Source organism: Ooceraea biroi, chromosome 8 (genome assembly GCF_003672135.1).
Source record: "Ooceraea biroi isolate clonal line C1 chromosome 8, Obir_v5.4, whole genome shotgun sequence".
Taxonomy (NCBI): domain Eukaryota; kingdom Metazoa; phylum Arthropoda; class Insecta; order Hymenoptera; family Formicidae; genus Ooceraea; species Ooceraea biroi.
The window spans coordinates 3,867,218-3,883,274 of NC_039513.1; the positions used below are offsets into that span (position 1 = coordinate 3,867,218).

Sequence of the window (16,057 nt, forward strand, 5' to 3'; positions counted from 1 at the left end):
TATCAATATGTGCTATTATGTACAAGTTTACATTATAAAGCTTAATATACATATGTATAGTATTGTTATAAAGTAATTTTGAAAAAACTATAATATTTGTCAAAAGATTTTTGAGTGCTACTGTATACATACAAACATATATATATATATATATATATATATATATATATATATGTATAAGCCAGAAACTCTTTTATAATAAGATTGATTGCGTATATAAAACATTTCGCTCTGTATATCAATTAAAAATTTAAATAAATAATATTGCTCACTGATATAGTGAAACAAATTCGTTTTTGTACATAGTAAATATTCTAATTTTAAATTTAGAGAGAAGAAAAAGGAAGTTTAAGATACTAATTACATTACATAGATTATCTTTGTCGAAATTGATGCTAGATTGCTGTTCTTCATGCTCGAGCGACCATCGATAACAGTATTGAAGTTAGCATTTATTGTAATTCTCTCCTATCTATATCTGACAATAAATCTTTTATGAATGAAATCATTGTCTATAATCCTTGTAAATATTATACTTCGTTTCTGATGATATCATTTTTCAATCGCGATATGATTTACATTTTAAATTGCAAATTTCCATAAATATATTTTCCTTTTTCTGTTTGATCTTTTTGTCTGTACTTTGGCAAAGTACTTTGTACAGTCAATTTAAATCAGCAATACAGAAATATTATTAATTAGAGAATTTTCACTTGTAAATAAGATGTCATTCGTTGCGCAGGATAGCATGTAGAACATGGAAAACTTAGCATTAATTTGCCCAATTTTTAATTACTATTTCTCGAATTTTGTAGTTTTCATATTAGATTACATTAAAAAATTAATATCTAAATTATAAATTGCATATAGAGTAGATAATATTCTATTAATTACATATAATACTATTTCGTCGAATTTAAAAGATATATAATACTTTATCGCAAAGTCTTTGTAGCAAATTATATTTCGTAATACTTCGAAGAAAAATTTGATAAATTTATCTTAACAACGTAAGTATTATTATACGTAAGTTTAAATCCCTTGTAAGTCTTGTATTGAGATGTTGTATTCAAATGTCTTATTGCAGAGTTAACGGACAAAATGTAAACAGCTAACATATTCTAATGTATCGCACGAAATATTTATTAATTTATTAGTAATAATAAATATTTATTTTAATTTGTAATTTAAAAATGGATTGTATGCAAAATGTGATAGGTTTATCTTGACTATATGGCGTCAGATTGTGGTTTACTATTTGCATTTGCGCAAATCGTTAAATTCGTCTTAGGTTGTCAGAACGTGCCTATAATGTTATGCAAATGACAATGAAATTTTCCTAGATTAAGCTTAATCTAAGTAAAAATGTCCGGCATCGCATAGATTATTTGTAAGCTGATCGTTTACGACGTGAATATGCTAAATCAATCCTTCCACCTTTTTCTACCAGAATGCAATGACCTACTTTCGTAACTTTCTGTATTGCAATATGCAAATATGCGACGGAAAACGTCGAGGTCAAGAGAAAATTGTTTCGTTATCTAGTGTATATTAACTATTTTCATGATAAATTCATTCTTCGATTTCATTCTTGGAAGACTTTTATTTTCTTTACAATCCTACAGTCGCAGTATAGTTTCGCAATCAAAAGAACTCCGTCTTTTAATCGTACTTGTCGTGATCTTTACTGTCAATTGCGTCGGCAGTAATAGCGTCGGTAGCGTCAGTGGCACTCATGATCGATGAACCGTTGGCTTTCGATTTCCGTTGTTTGCTAGATTTCATATAAGTTTTTATATAGAACGAACTGAACATGTAAATGAACAAGGCGGAGTTGACTACGAGTAGGAACGACAACGGTCTCGGGAAATTACAGGTAACGAACATCAACTGGAAATTGTGCGTGAATATTATCATGAATTGCACGATCTGCATAATCGTCAAGTACTTCTTCCACCAGAGGTACTTCTGCATATGCGGTCCGAATGCTGCTAGCATATAGTACGTGTACATGAAGATGTGAACGAAGGAATTGATGATGCCAAGTAAAGTCGCGTGTCCGCCGGGAAAGAACTTTGTGCCGATCCAGGCACACATTGGCATCAATGAATGATGATACACGTGCAGGAACGAGATCTGCCGGTCCTTCTTACGCATCACGAAAAATACTGTGTCCAACAGCTCAGTCAGTTTGCATATGAAGTATGCGTAAACAACTCGGGCCATCTGCAATCAGACACAATTACAATTACATGAAAATCGAGCGAAATGATAGTCGCAATTAGTCAGATGACATAAGGACAATGGAGCTCTTTCATCTGGTGAGAACTCAGAATTTGCACAATTCAGGCACCGGTTTTAAGTTGCCGCAATCATTGCACTCTATCACTTTTAGGGTCACGACAAAATTTTGAAAGACTTTAATTGTTTCATGCTTGAATTGACAGGAAGATTTTGAAGAACTATAATCATGTCACGCTTGAATTAATATTTTTGCGATTATTCATTTAAAGATAATATTCATTTAAAGATAATAATTCATTCTTCAAGTTCAATATCAGAAATCTAGGATTATGTTGCAGTCTTTAAAATATCGGAAATGGACACCAATTCGGATATCGCTATTTTATTATTGTAGATTTGTAACAATTCAATGTTTAAACTTACCCTGGGTGAATTCGGTTTGCTTGTATAACCGTCTGACTGACAGACAAAACTGTATTCGTACAGCCAACCACCCATTAAACCTTCATGAAACAAGTAGATACTTAAGAGGACCTGGATGAAGTTGTAAATTATCAAGGTATTTTTCAAGTCGTATGGTTTCTTGTCCTTCATATATCTCGGTCCGGCAGACACGGAGAAATATACGTATGTCATTATAATCATCAAAGTTGGACCAGGACCAGATACCAGAAACCATCCTTCCGTTCTCGGATCTGAAGAAATGTAAATAATATAAATAAACGACATCGGAGAGAGAGAGAGAGAGAGAGAGAGAGAGAGAGAGAGAGAGGGAGGGAGGGAGAGAGGGGGGAGAGTGAGAGAGTGATAAGATTCTTCTAAAATATGAGAGAATGAGTTACAAAATTACCTTGGGTTTTGATCATAAAATCTTTATACCATTCCACGATGTTAGACATCTTGTAGCCTGAAGCTGCAAACACAACAAATATAAATTAATATTTCAAATAAATAGTTTACAGCTCTAAGCTTTCTATTTTCTAATTTTACTAATTTTACATTCTATTTCTATAAAAATTTGAGAAACTTTTTTTGCTTTTTGCGACACACAATAACCTAACTTTACAAATCATGATTTACATATTCTTGCTATATATATGATAATAATATAATTTTAATGAAATATTTCTAGGAGTCTTCTCTTTATGTTAAAAATTATAATAAATATTACTAAAAGAAAAGGGAAAGTACTACAAAATCGTTATGGTACATAGGATTTCACTAATCCAGAATTACTTTCCCGTCTTTTGATGTTCTTTTGATGTTCTTGTTCGTAATTAAGAGACTAGATTTACGAACAGTTGCAACATGAGTACTGCGGTATGTTGCAGTTCTGTAGCAAGCGTTTGCATATTTTCAAGAAACCTTTATACAAAAGCACGACGCAAATGCTATTTCTTTGTTACCCTTAATTATCATAATGAGAATGTGAACTATCATCGTGCGGAGGGTAATAAGATGAGAGCAGTAAAACGTTTGCACTTTTCCCTAATTACCAGTGACTGCAACAGCCGCACATGCAATCCTGAGCAGGAACGTTTCGTGAACATTCCACGAACATTCAACAGACTTGCAATTATCCTTGAACTTGCCGGACTTTGCAAGAGTAAACCAAGAATCGATTCTTGAGAGAAAGAGAGAGAGAGAGAGAGAAAGAGAGAGAAGGAGGGAGAGAGAGATACAAACTACATTTAATTGCAACATATCATAGTTTTGTCTTTTCTTAGGTTGAGTTTCTCGGAAATGATGAATTTGAATTGTTAGTTATCAATCGAATTTTGAAAAATCACATTAACATAATATAATTTAGATATCATGTCTAAAAGGTAATTTTACCAATGCAATCTTTGATGAGTAATCGTGAATGAGTAAATCAAATGACATAAATCATCTGTATTCTGCGTGCTGCAAGACTGAAAACAAAACGGAAAATCAATCAAGAGACAGAAAACGAGGATTAAAGTGGAGGCAAGAGATTCTTTTTAAATTGTACCTACCTCATTCTTTTTTGTCAAAACTCGATGTCAGTCAAAAAGCAGAAAAAAATAATATAAATATAATTCCATAAAAACTACAAGCGTTGCCTGTACGAATATAGCTCGTTGTTTCGTTTTGTGAGATACTAAATTCTCGCCAACGTATTATTTCAAAAATACTTGCATAAAAGGGGCTAGAAGCATAAAAAGTAGGATTATAGGAAGTTAACGTTAAGAGGAAAACTCGCTGCACTTATGTAAAGAATTCACAAGTATTTTGACTATTCGTCATCGGATCAAAGATTTTTCTAAGGAAATAACAGGTTCTTGGTCAAGTTCGGACCCCAAGGTGAACAAGATTTCTGCAGATAGCTGCAACAAAGCTAATGTCCTTTGTTACTTTTCCCCACTTGTACTGGCCAGGCAAACAAACGAGCTTCTCGAATGATCTGTGCTGCATCGTGACTTTCATAAAAGGTTTATGGAGATCCACTCAGAATCTTTTGCAACGATACGTATACGCGATCTCCATTGTAACTACAAATAATAAAATTAATATTATTTTATTTATAACTATTTGTTTTTCTCTTTGGCACTTTGCAGTAATTTATTATGAATATAACAAAACCATAAAGCATGCCTTCATTAATCCTGTAGCGATAAAAGTGTACAAATATTGTGCAATCTTTATTATATTTTTAAAATCTTTACGTGACTATTTTGAGCACATTTTTTGTAACTTTAAAAGTGAAATCCGTTTCTTAAATTATGTAATCGAATTATTGATATTATTGCATGAGGATCAAATTTTTATGTGTCTGATGTAATTTTTATTACCAATGGCTTTTAATGTTTTAGAATTACTTAACATTTACGATATTATATTTTATTTTTTACTAATATAAGCGTATAAGCTTTGTTGAAAACAAGAAATATTGTTATTTTATAACAATGCATCATAATTTATAATAAATTAGTATTTTAAATAAGTAGTGTCAATTTTTAACACTTGTTGTCGATAATTGAGTCTTACTTTTAACATAGCGTATAATATCGATAATTTGATTCAATACGTTGATACGATAATGATACTTTACTGCAGTTAGTATGTTGCAAGCGGTAAAGAACAGACTAATTATTGTGTTTTCTTGTGAAATCATTATTAGCAATGGACCTTTCACTCAACGGAAAGGAGGGATCAAGATCTTTGAATGACAATAATACGACACGGCCAAATTTCTGCGATTAATAGCAGTTTATGAAGAAAAAATCAAGTTTCTTTTGTCGGATATTATTTCATGCTGAGACTCATGCATTATTATAGATAATGCTACTTATAGCGTCATTCAATATGAATTCACAAACACTTCAAGTTTTACTATATTCTGCATCTCTACTGTTGGCTATAAAGAAAAATTAAATGAACAAACGGATTTTACAGGACAGTATCGACTCTGTTGGCTTGTGTTAACGGATGTTGCACCCACGAGACAATACCCCATCCTCGATTTGTAATTACAGGGTGTCTCAGGTCCTTGAGTGAAAGACCTTGAAGAAGGAAGAAAAAGATATAAACCGGTTGCTATTATTCGAAGGTTTTTCTGCACATAAAGATATAAAGCAAGTCAAGATAACAAATGATTTATCCTAGTCGAACAACTACCTGTAAAATTCTTGTAAAATTCTAATTTTTCATTATTTCGTTACATATTACAAATATATATTTTGTTATATTGTGCTTTGTTTTTAACAAAATTATTATTAGAAATAACAGGAGAGATAAGAATAACCATACATAATAGAGTAAAGATTATAAAAATTAATGATGTTTTTTCATTTATTTAAATCCATTTGCTGCATTGAAAGATAATCGATATCTTTTAGATATTGCTATAGAGTTTTTTTTTTCTATAGTTTTTTCCATACTCTTCTATATTTTTTTATAGAATCCTATAAAACTAGGATTCTAGGATTATATGAAACGCGACAATAATTCCTCCAAATAAATTTATCAGTGCTTTGTGCGATTTCTAAATTCAATATTTTTTACTTTCAAACACTTAACAAAATCTACAAGCTAATAATCTTTCTTGACGAGTCCATATGTGAAATTTATTTCCGAGTCACAGTATATATATATATATATTCAAGTCAGTAAAAGATATACTATTGCATCTGGCTTATGTGTCTGGTCTAAAAATCTAAACAAATTTATAAAAAGCCACAGTATCCCGAATGCAGCACAGAATTGTGTAGTTTCCACAACAAATTATAAATACTGTGATGCATCATATGGACAAGCAGATAATTGAAGACCAAAGTGTACGAACATCGTAAGCATATTAACATTGTACGAAATTGCATGAATAATTCAATGATTACCAATCATAGGGTAATTAAGAATCATGACTTTGATTAAGATAATATGCAGACAGTAGACAAAAAAATGAAAGACACTAATCTTTCACAAAAAGAAGTATATCAGACATGTGCTTTTCATTAAATTCTAACAAATAGCCTTAACAAAAAGATGGTGCGGACATATTGAGTGAGATGTCATTTCCATGTTGGATAGGTTGTCCAAGGACATAACAATGAGTGCCATTACACGGCAACGTTAATCGGGTTTAATAACATCCGTAGTTATAAGGTTGGCCAATCACAGTCATTCCATTCTTCAGTAGAATAGTTGTAATTGGACAGTTTTAGAACTACGGATGTTATTAAACCCGATTAACGTTGCCGTGTAAACTTGGTCAATGTTTTATGTATAGAACGAGTAGTTCAAAAATAGTTACATTGAATTCATTCAACTCTTACAAAACCAAGATCGATGCATAGACGCACACATTGGAGCAGGCGCACATAATAAATCACAGAACTACATACTGATAATCGCGCCAACCAAAGTTTTAACTTATCCATTTAGATCAAACATTTAATAATTATATTGATATTCATACATCTATTCTTCGAACTCCTCTATTTGGAAAAAAAGAAAGGTAGATTACTTATCACAATATTGTCAACTCTGATATGTTAAATAATTTGATATTAGAATGTATAATTAGAATGACACGTAACAGGAAAAGTAAATAAAGAAATCTTGAATAAATTTTGAATGAATAATGTATCTGTTTAAAACACTTCAATATGCAAAGATGATAAAGAACGCAAGAAAATTAACATGGTTCAGGATGTGGATACATGATCATTTCGTGACCTCGGTGAAGATACACCTGCGCGTATGCAAGGTCTCATGTGACTTCGCCTTTTTGTAAGAAGACTAAGACTCGGTGTTCCACCTTGAGACCAGTTTGACGGCATGATGACCGTCAAAATTGTATTAAGGCGCGCAGTCAAGAAATGCGTTACTTATCAGTGCGTGCTAATTTAAAAAGAAATGCTCATTTTAGAGTGTATTTAATATCATCGATATAATTATGATGAACTGCATTAAAGTTTGCTATTATAGATTATGGACGCAACAATAATATTTCACTAATTAAAATTAAGAGATTAACAAATAAGAACAATAACAGCATGCGTATTAAGTTTTATATAACATTTATTATATTTTATTAATTAATTTTTATATAAATTTTTACGTTCTGTATATAAGATTGCATTGGGACTAATATATGTGCGTGATTTTGTACATGTTTATTAATAAACAATACTTCCGCACATTCTATGCAAATATTGCTATATCGAAATGTTGATTTATTGATTTTATTATCTGTAATTAATTTATGATCATATATATGTTTTACATATATATGATATTCAGATAATAAAATATACCGAGCTCAAAGCCAAGAAAGATATTGCCCAATAAAATCTCAGACTTTTCCTTACACATTTGCGAACATTTATTAATATTAATATGTGACTGTTGCCCAATATTCGTTTTGCTGAAGTAACTAGCTTATTAAGCCCAACCCTACATCTGAGAAATGTATAGTGACCGATCACGAAAAGGCCACTTCCAAGTCGTTGGAAGTCGGATAATGTATTACTGCAAGAAAATCTAAAAAGTTCAAAAACCATCGTAAATTATAAGTAAATTTTCTCTCTTCCATAGAGAAGAAAAATATATGTTAAAAAAATATAACACTTTAAGGTAATTCATTTGATGTGTCATAATAATAGTAATGAATATCTTCTCAATACAGATATGGCGCGAAAGTTGCAATTGTGCATAGAGATCAAGAGGCATTCATTTTTTCCCTCATGTGCGGTTGAGCGCAACATGTAACGAACGTGAGACATACAAATTACTTATTTTTTTCTTTCGGGACACAAGCAATAATTCGTTTCCTGTTGTTTCTACAGGTATACCGATAATCGAAGTTACCCAATTTCTCCTATTGCATTATTCTCCTTTCTATTTTATTGTTGCATTATTTACGTTAAAATAATGCCTATCACATTTCCTTGGATAAATACGTACATGTCTAGTCTTGTGTTTGTTTGTCGATCATAAAATTACAACATTATTCCGTTGGAGTTGCTCAAGTTTCAAGTGGATTTTCAGAAGTTTTAAAAGAGAAAAACAGCTTAACACGTATGTCACTGTACTCGCCGTAGGAGAAGAAGGTTAACATCCAAATCGAATTTTATCTTCGCAAAAAACACATATGATATTTATTTATCTTATATAAATATAGAAAATAATTTGTTTCTTATTACTTTAAATACTTTATAATGTTATGCAAATTGATAAACGGAACATTTCTGTAACTTTAGAATATATTACTCACAATAATACTCATAATTATTTCAAGTTTTTTAACGTAATATTTTTAATGCATTCAGTGCGCTAACGACACTGCAAAAAGATAATTTTGCAGATTTCGCAAACCGAATAAAGATATTCAAGAAATTATTTTATATTAAGCATTTCTATGTCCTGGTCTGCATTTCTGTCCTATTTTTATCTTACAATATGTATTTGAAGATCACATTCATGTGAAAGTATAATGACAACTAGAAAGAATTTTTGTAAGTTTTTCCACATTTTTGCTGCTTTACGTATCGCAATTACACGAAAAATAGATATATCCTATATTTAAATATGTGGATAAATATAGAATGTAGAAAAATATCAAGATGTAAAAGAACACAAAAATATCGAAGAAATGTTAATCTGACACTTTTATTATATAAAACTCTAAATTTATTATTAGAAGGGAACTTTTTTCTAAAAGATCGAGCAAATTTAAATTTAATAAATTATTAGAATACTATTTGATTTGATTTGGAATACAGTTTTATTATAGTCTGATTATAGTAACCATAATGGCCATAAAAGCATTTTAAGCATGATTTCCTTTTATTAATTGCGAGTGAATAATGTTTGAAATTCATTCGGCATGAAAATTACGCACTTTATTATTTATTTACACGCTTCATTTGTTTTCACAGTCACGCGCCGTGATGTGCGTGACAAAGTATTTAACCGTTCTTGTCAAAGTATTTACGTTTCTTGTGAAAGAAATTACGCGGCACGTGTGGTACTTTAGTACGAATAGAAAATAAATAAATAAGACACAATATACACGAAAGTGTGCAATGACTCTTGGTGCACCGACAAGATTGTTACCCTCGTACAAATTGCATCACCGAGGTGAAATCGATCGGATAAAATTGATCAGATCCTTTCCTCGGACCCCTTTCTATTGCAAGTTCAAAGATTAGAAGATTAGATGCTGATGTTGCAAGCTTTAACCGGCAAACACGTAATTTAGTATCCGACTGCAGCTCCTTTAAAGGTAATTGGTGGATAAGAGGTCCGCCGAATACATTGACGAAACACTTGCAAAGTACAAAAGAAGATAATACCTGATACAATCTAATCGATTGTCAATAAAAAATAATCAATGATCACACATTGCCATTGCGATAGCAGAAGCTGCGAGTACGGTTTCTTTCTCCTTCCTATTTCGTTCCAGTTCTATCAGAGCTTTTACTCACTAATTTCTTTTTTGTTATCTGGAGCTTTTGATTGTACTTTTTAATTTGCATTTTTAGGGTATTTTGCCAACAACGTTTTGCCAACAACGTAGAAAAAAGGTATAAATAATTCTGCGGTTGACAAGTACTTAGACAAAATAATGGCATGTGATTATTAGCTGCATTGAAGTCAGTGACTTTCTCGGCCGTGTCCTTATAAAGTTCCGGTTGTCCATTCACGCGTCCTTCGACGATAAAGTTTGCGGTGAAATAATTTGAGGCTTTGCGATATATCGACGTTTAACATATTCTTAATATCATGTCGCAAACATTAAAGTGTATATTTTTATTTTTTAGGATACGATACATCCTGCAAATATTTTTTGAAATATTCTTAAATATTCTTAAATATATGTTCGAAAATTCGAAATATTTTTAAACCTATATATTTATATATATTTAATTGTGTATCTATATACTTATATGCCACAGATTTAAAATTAAGCATCGATATGGCAAAAATAATTAAGCAAATTAAATAAAGCGCAAAACTTAGTTAAACAAGAAAGTTGTTTGAAGGATAATAAAACAAACCTAACAAAATAAACTATAAGATAAACTATAAAATTAAAGCTAAATTTAAGCATTGATAAAGTTTTATTAGGTTAAAAAAATATTTAAAGCCAGTTGCTGGCCTTGAATGTTGAATCTAAAATTGGCACGCGAGTGAAGGTGTAAAATGATATTTAGACAGAGTCTTTTCTCAGTGTTATCATATGGTAAAGATCGTACCGTCGCCCTAAACCTTTTAATATTATGAGTTTTATTTTCATTTCTTGGCGTTACATAAGAGAATTGACTTTATTTGAATAAAAAAACCGGTTTAATATCTAATCAGGACAGACTAAATCCAGGACAGAGAGACAACCTATACTTACATGGTTCAATTGAGCAGAAATGTTTAACGCGACAGATAGACAGACAGATAGACAGACAAATAGACAAACAAATATATAAAGAGCTGAGACCAATATTTTACCTCAATTTTTCATATTCCATATTCTTTGTATAAATAAATAATTTATTATTATTTTGCAGTTAATAAAGTTTTGTATTCTTTAGATTTATAATATTATATTATAGTAGTCTTGTATAAATATATTACAAATAGTTACTAAATACTGAAACATAATTAATTAGAATTCTATAACATAATTTGAATTTTTAATATTCGAGTAATTAAAAGCAAGTAATACACAAACTTTAATAAATTAGAGAGTTCAATCAGATAAAATTCGAAATATGTGACTTATTATGATGAAAACACGTACACACTTACTGTTGAAAAAGTCCAAGAAAATCTTTTTAACATTATCTAATCAATTTATGGCAGTTTTCTCAGTATTATCAATCAATTATAATTTTTATATAATTATGTGAATTATAATTTAAAGTAATATATTAAGTGTTTGATATCACATACATCTGTTTAACAAACTACATGATAACAACGAATAAAACATGAAAAACATCTTAAACATTCTCTTAGAAAATGAAAATTACATCGCATACAATATTATTTTTATCTTCAATGCTTAACTTTGCATTGTCAGTTCAAATTCCAATGACTGAATGAGTTGTGAGATTTTTTATTCAATTCCTTTCTGAATTAAATACAACTGGTTATTTTAATATATAATAATATGTAATTGATACGTATTGTGTGTAAATAATGTTGCATCACAAACTATCATTACTTAAATTATTTCTGCTATCGAAAATATATAATCTGCTACAAGAAAAAGATGAAGCTAGAAAATTTTATAGTTTCGAGAAATAGATTATATAGTAATAGAGGATATTTCAAGATAGATTGCATTTATTTAAATAAAATGACAATTTTTGTTATGGTAGAATTATTAAGAGCAATGATATTATTATTAAGAGCGATAATATATATAAAGAGTGCGCAGCAGAAAAGTATATACGCAGATATGCATGTCGTAAGCACAGAGATAACTTAATCCATCCACCAGTTTTAAAGAAATCATGAATTAAAAAATGTCGATTTTTAGACTGCCACCTCATCTACGTATGCACTCGTTTTATTCCTTTAACATTTATGAATTAACTCACTTCTTATGCACGATAGATTATCGTTCAATCAGATCACATCAGAAAAAATAATGGCGGAGATAATCCGGGATTTTTAACTATGAACTTTTTCAAACTTTTCATCAGAACAAAATTGCAAAGCGTCCTGTCGTTCTGCACAGTGACAATCTGAATACTCACATAAAATTACTTCAAAAGAATCGGCACGCGTTAGATCCCGGCCGGAATTTCCCTCGCCGCCAATAGTTGGAAGAAGCTAAGCCGGTTGGCAAATGAGAGGTGTAGCTACTCTACTGATCACGATCCTGCGATCCTAGAAGTCGTGAGATCTTCCGGTTGACCAATGTGATTCCAAATGTGATCCGTCGAGTCCTCGATCATGTACGACAGAATTGTTGGTACTCTCGTCGGTCTGTATCGGCACTTATCGCTCAATACGAAATGTTCTCGCGATTTCGAATCCGCTGGGATTTAATCGTGTAACTTGTTCAGCGGACTCGAGACACGTGTACGTCCGATCAAACGTGCGTAACTGAATCGAGATGCGGGGAAAATCAGTAAGAAATAGGAAGAGAACGGCGAAAGGGAAGGCTAAAAGAGCGGATCAGCGGCCGATGTAAGCACCGCACTCGGATACCGTGTACAGAGTGGCGGGTGAATTCGCGTCTCCGACCTGATGGATGCACAATTCACCACGATGTATTCCCCCTTTCGGCTCACCTGAAGCCACGATAAGGACGTCCTCCAGAGTGACGTCGTCACAAATGCGTCTTCGTAATGCCAGACCGGTCTTGTCTTCTTTATGGTAGACGCTGTTGGACTCAAACAATATAATTATATGTGGTATAATCTAGATAAAGAGTTTTAATTAAAGTACCGAGTAAACCGAAGAGACTTCACGAAATATCGCGCATGTACGTGTTTAGTAATATCGAATGTTTTGAGAAGACTGATTTAGATACATGAAATAATGGGAACGAAACAATGGTGCATTTATGGATAAAAAATAATGATAAATTGTAAAATTGGAATTAATTTTTAAAATTGCATATTTGTTGACGAAAATTATAATAAAAGAAATTTGTTTGTTAAATATTATATGTTTCAATAAATGCTTACATATGATACATACATATTTATCTGTTTGTAAATTGCAGTTGCATCTACGAGATGTCGACATCTTACATAAATTTATTTATAAAACTCCTATTACAACAGAGCTTACGTCGGATTATAACACAACTATAAAAGAGGCAAAATATTGTAAACAGTATTAGGCAATATAAATTGGTTATGTGAGAAAAGTACGATAAAAATAGGAATCAGGAGGATTGTTATGTAATTGTCGCGGATACTTGCTGCATCGGATAAAATCGCAGTTAATCAAGAATCTTGAAAGCTTGATTCCCCTGCAAAATGTCAATTATACTTATTGATTTCCATAATTATGATCCTTGCTTACGTATCGATCAAGGTAACTCGGAAATTTTCCAAGTTATTGTTACATTTGCTATTGAAGATTATGGAAATATTTGTGTATTAATGCATTGAACTTGACGTAAACAAAGTCGCTTGCATAGATAGGTACCGGTAAGTGGGATACAAAATGTCTTGTTTCGACGTAATATACTATAACGGCTATAATATTTATTCTATTTTATATTTTGTAGAGCATAGAAATGTTAATATGTATTACAATAACGCGAATATACGATATCGTATCGTAGCAATGATTGGATTTCTTCAAAAACAATCTTCTAAAAATAAGCATAATAGTATTGTTTGAATTGTATAAGATTTGAAATCTTCAATTCAGCGACCAATCGATAATCGAATAATTTACCTAGATTTCGATTTTAGCATTTTGAATGGATAGACATCGATATCAATGTCGCAATTAATAACTAAAGACAAGCATCTAATTAGAATAAAATTGCACTTGCAGCGATTATTTACGAGGGAAAAGGCTAATTAAGTGAAAAGGTTAATTGAAGAATTTTAATCACCAGCATTTTTCTTTTAAGTAATAATCATTTGTACAAACAGAAGATTTTTTAAAAACTGTTTTTCATATAAATTGTCGTCATAAACACACATTATATTTTTTTTATTGAAATATAATGGTTTTCTTCTCTCTCTTGGGATACATGAATATTCTGCACCTACTATTATATACATATTGTGTTATATATATTTTAGAGCATATTATATTCATATTTTCCATTCTTTTGTTGTATCTTCTCTCTTCCTTGGGTTTCTTTTTCCTTTCACTTTCTTCATCCATTTCAATCTTTTTCCTTCTTCTCTCATTATCTCTACCACTGTTTTTCCAGTTTCCCTAGTTTCTACACATTCCTCTAAATTCCTCTTATGCGTTCTATTGTTTTATCTCTTTTACATATTCTTATATACTTTCTTTCCTTCTACCATCCATATATCTATTTGCTTTTCACTCATTGCAGCATCTAAATCTAACGATTGTTTTTAGCTTTTCTTTTCTCTTTTGTATGAAGTGCCTTGGTCTCCCTTTTACCATCCATTTCTTGTAATTCTTTGCTGATTTTGAGTTGTTTATCTTTATTCTTAATTTTCATCTTTTCTGTCCATTCTTCTATAGAGTTTAGTTCTAAATCTCTCATTTTTTGCTTCCATTTTCCATCTTTTGATGTTTCTTTTCTTGTAAAAATCTTGCATTATTTTTTCCCCATTCTGTTTTATTTCATTCTTCTTTATCTATCTCTATTCTACACTCTTTCAATACTTTGTTTTCCGTTTTATTCTTCATTTTTTCCTGGAATTTCAGCATCCTAATTCCTGTCTCTATACATATATTCTGAGAGGTAATTTGTTTCCTCTCTTACGATATATCCTGCTATTATCCTTTTTAAAACTAAGACCCATTTTATATATCTTTCCTGAATTGCCTATTTGACTCTATCCTTTTTCATTTTTTCCAGCCTCATACTTCTACTCCATACATTATTATACTTTTTACCATTGCATTGAACATCATTTTTCTCTCAAAATTGCTTCCAAATTTTCTTTTTTCTATTTCCAAATCTGCTTTTTTAAGTACTTCTTTAAGTACGTCTCAGACCTCTCTCTGTCTAGAAGTAGTTCTTCGTTTATTCGCACTCTACATTTGGTTTCTTTATCGATCTTCTCTATGTTTTTTATCAACCTTTCATGAATTTTTTTCTCTCATATAAATTCATAACTTTTTCATGTTAACTTTATCAAAGGCTGCCTTCAAATCTGCAAAGAATACAAATAATTTGTTTTTTTTCTTTGCCATGGTTTTCTCCGCAATCGTCTTCAAGACGAAGATGTTACCCATGCAACTTTTTCCTTCCCTGAATCCTGCCTGTGCTTCCGGAATTATCTTTAATTAGCTTTTCTCCTTCTAGCCTTAGCTTCTCTTCTAATATAAATGCGTAAATCTTGTACAGTGTATCGAGGAGTGTTGCTCCTCTGTAATTTTGTATATCTTTCTCGTCTCCTTTTTTGAAGATTGGACAGATCAATCCTGTTATCAATCCTGTTATCAATCCTGTTATCAATCCTGTAATCAATACTGTTTTCCAGTCTCCCAGTAACTTCTTTCCGTTCCATATTCCTCATATAATTTCTTTCAATTTTCCTTTGGTCTTCCGTTTGCATAGAACATGTCCCATTTCTTATTTCATTTTCTCCTGCAGCTTTCTTTAGTGTTCTTATTGCTTTCTTCATCTGTTATTAGTTGTCTCTTTCTTCATCTTCTTTTCCAT

The 16,057-nt window shown here is 31.2% G+C and overlaps 1 protein-coding gene across 2 annotated transcripts; it reads right to left on the bottom strand.

Moving 5' to 3' along the window:
- Nucleotides 1-360: 360 nt before the first annotated feature.
- On the bottom strand, nt 361-12,951 carry LOC105285823 (elongation of very long chain fatty acids protein AAEL008004). 2 transcript variants are annotated; one of them, XM_011350325.3, is made up of 6 exons: nt 12,471-12,951; nt 4,242-4,757; nt 4,081-4,157; nt 3,095-3,157; nt 2,668-2,939; nt 361-2,226 (listed from the first exon to the last, which is right to left on the bottom strand). In XM_011350325.3, exons 4-6 carry the CDS (start codon nt 3,141-3,143, stop codon nt 1,663-1,665), a joined length of 885 nt encoding a protein of 294 aa, XP_011348627.1. In that variant the 5' UTR covers nt 3,144-3,157; nt 4,081-4,157; nt 4,242-4,757; nt 12,471-12,951; the 3' UTR covers nt 361-1,662. The 2 variants fall into 2 exon arrangements, with proteins under 2 accessions (XP_011348627.1, XP_011348626.1); XM_011350324.3 differs by lacking the exons at nt 4,081-4,157; nt 4,242-4,757.
- Nucleotides 12,952-16,057: the final 3,106 nt, after the last annotated feature.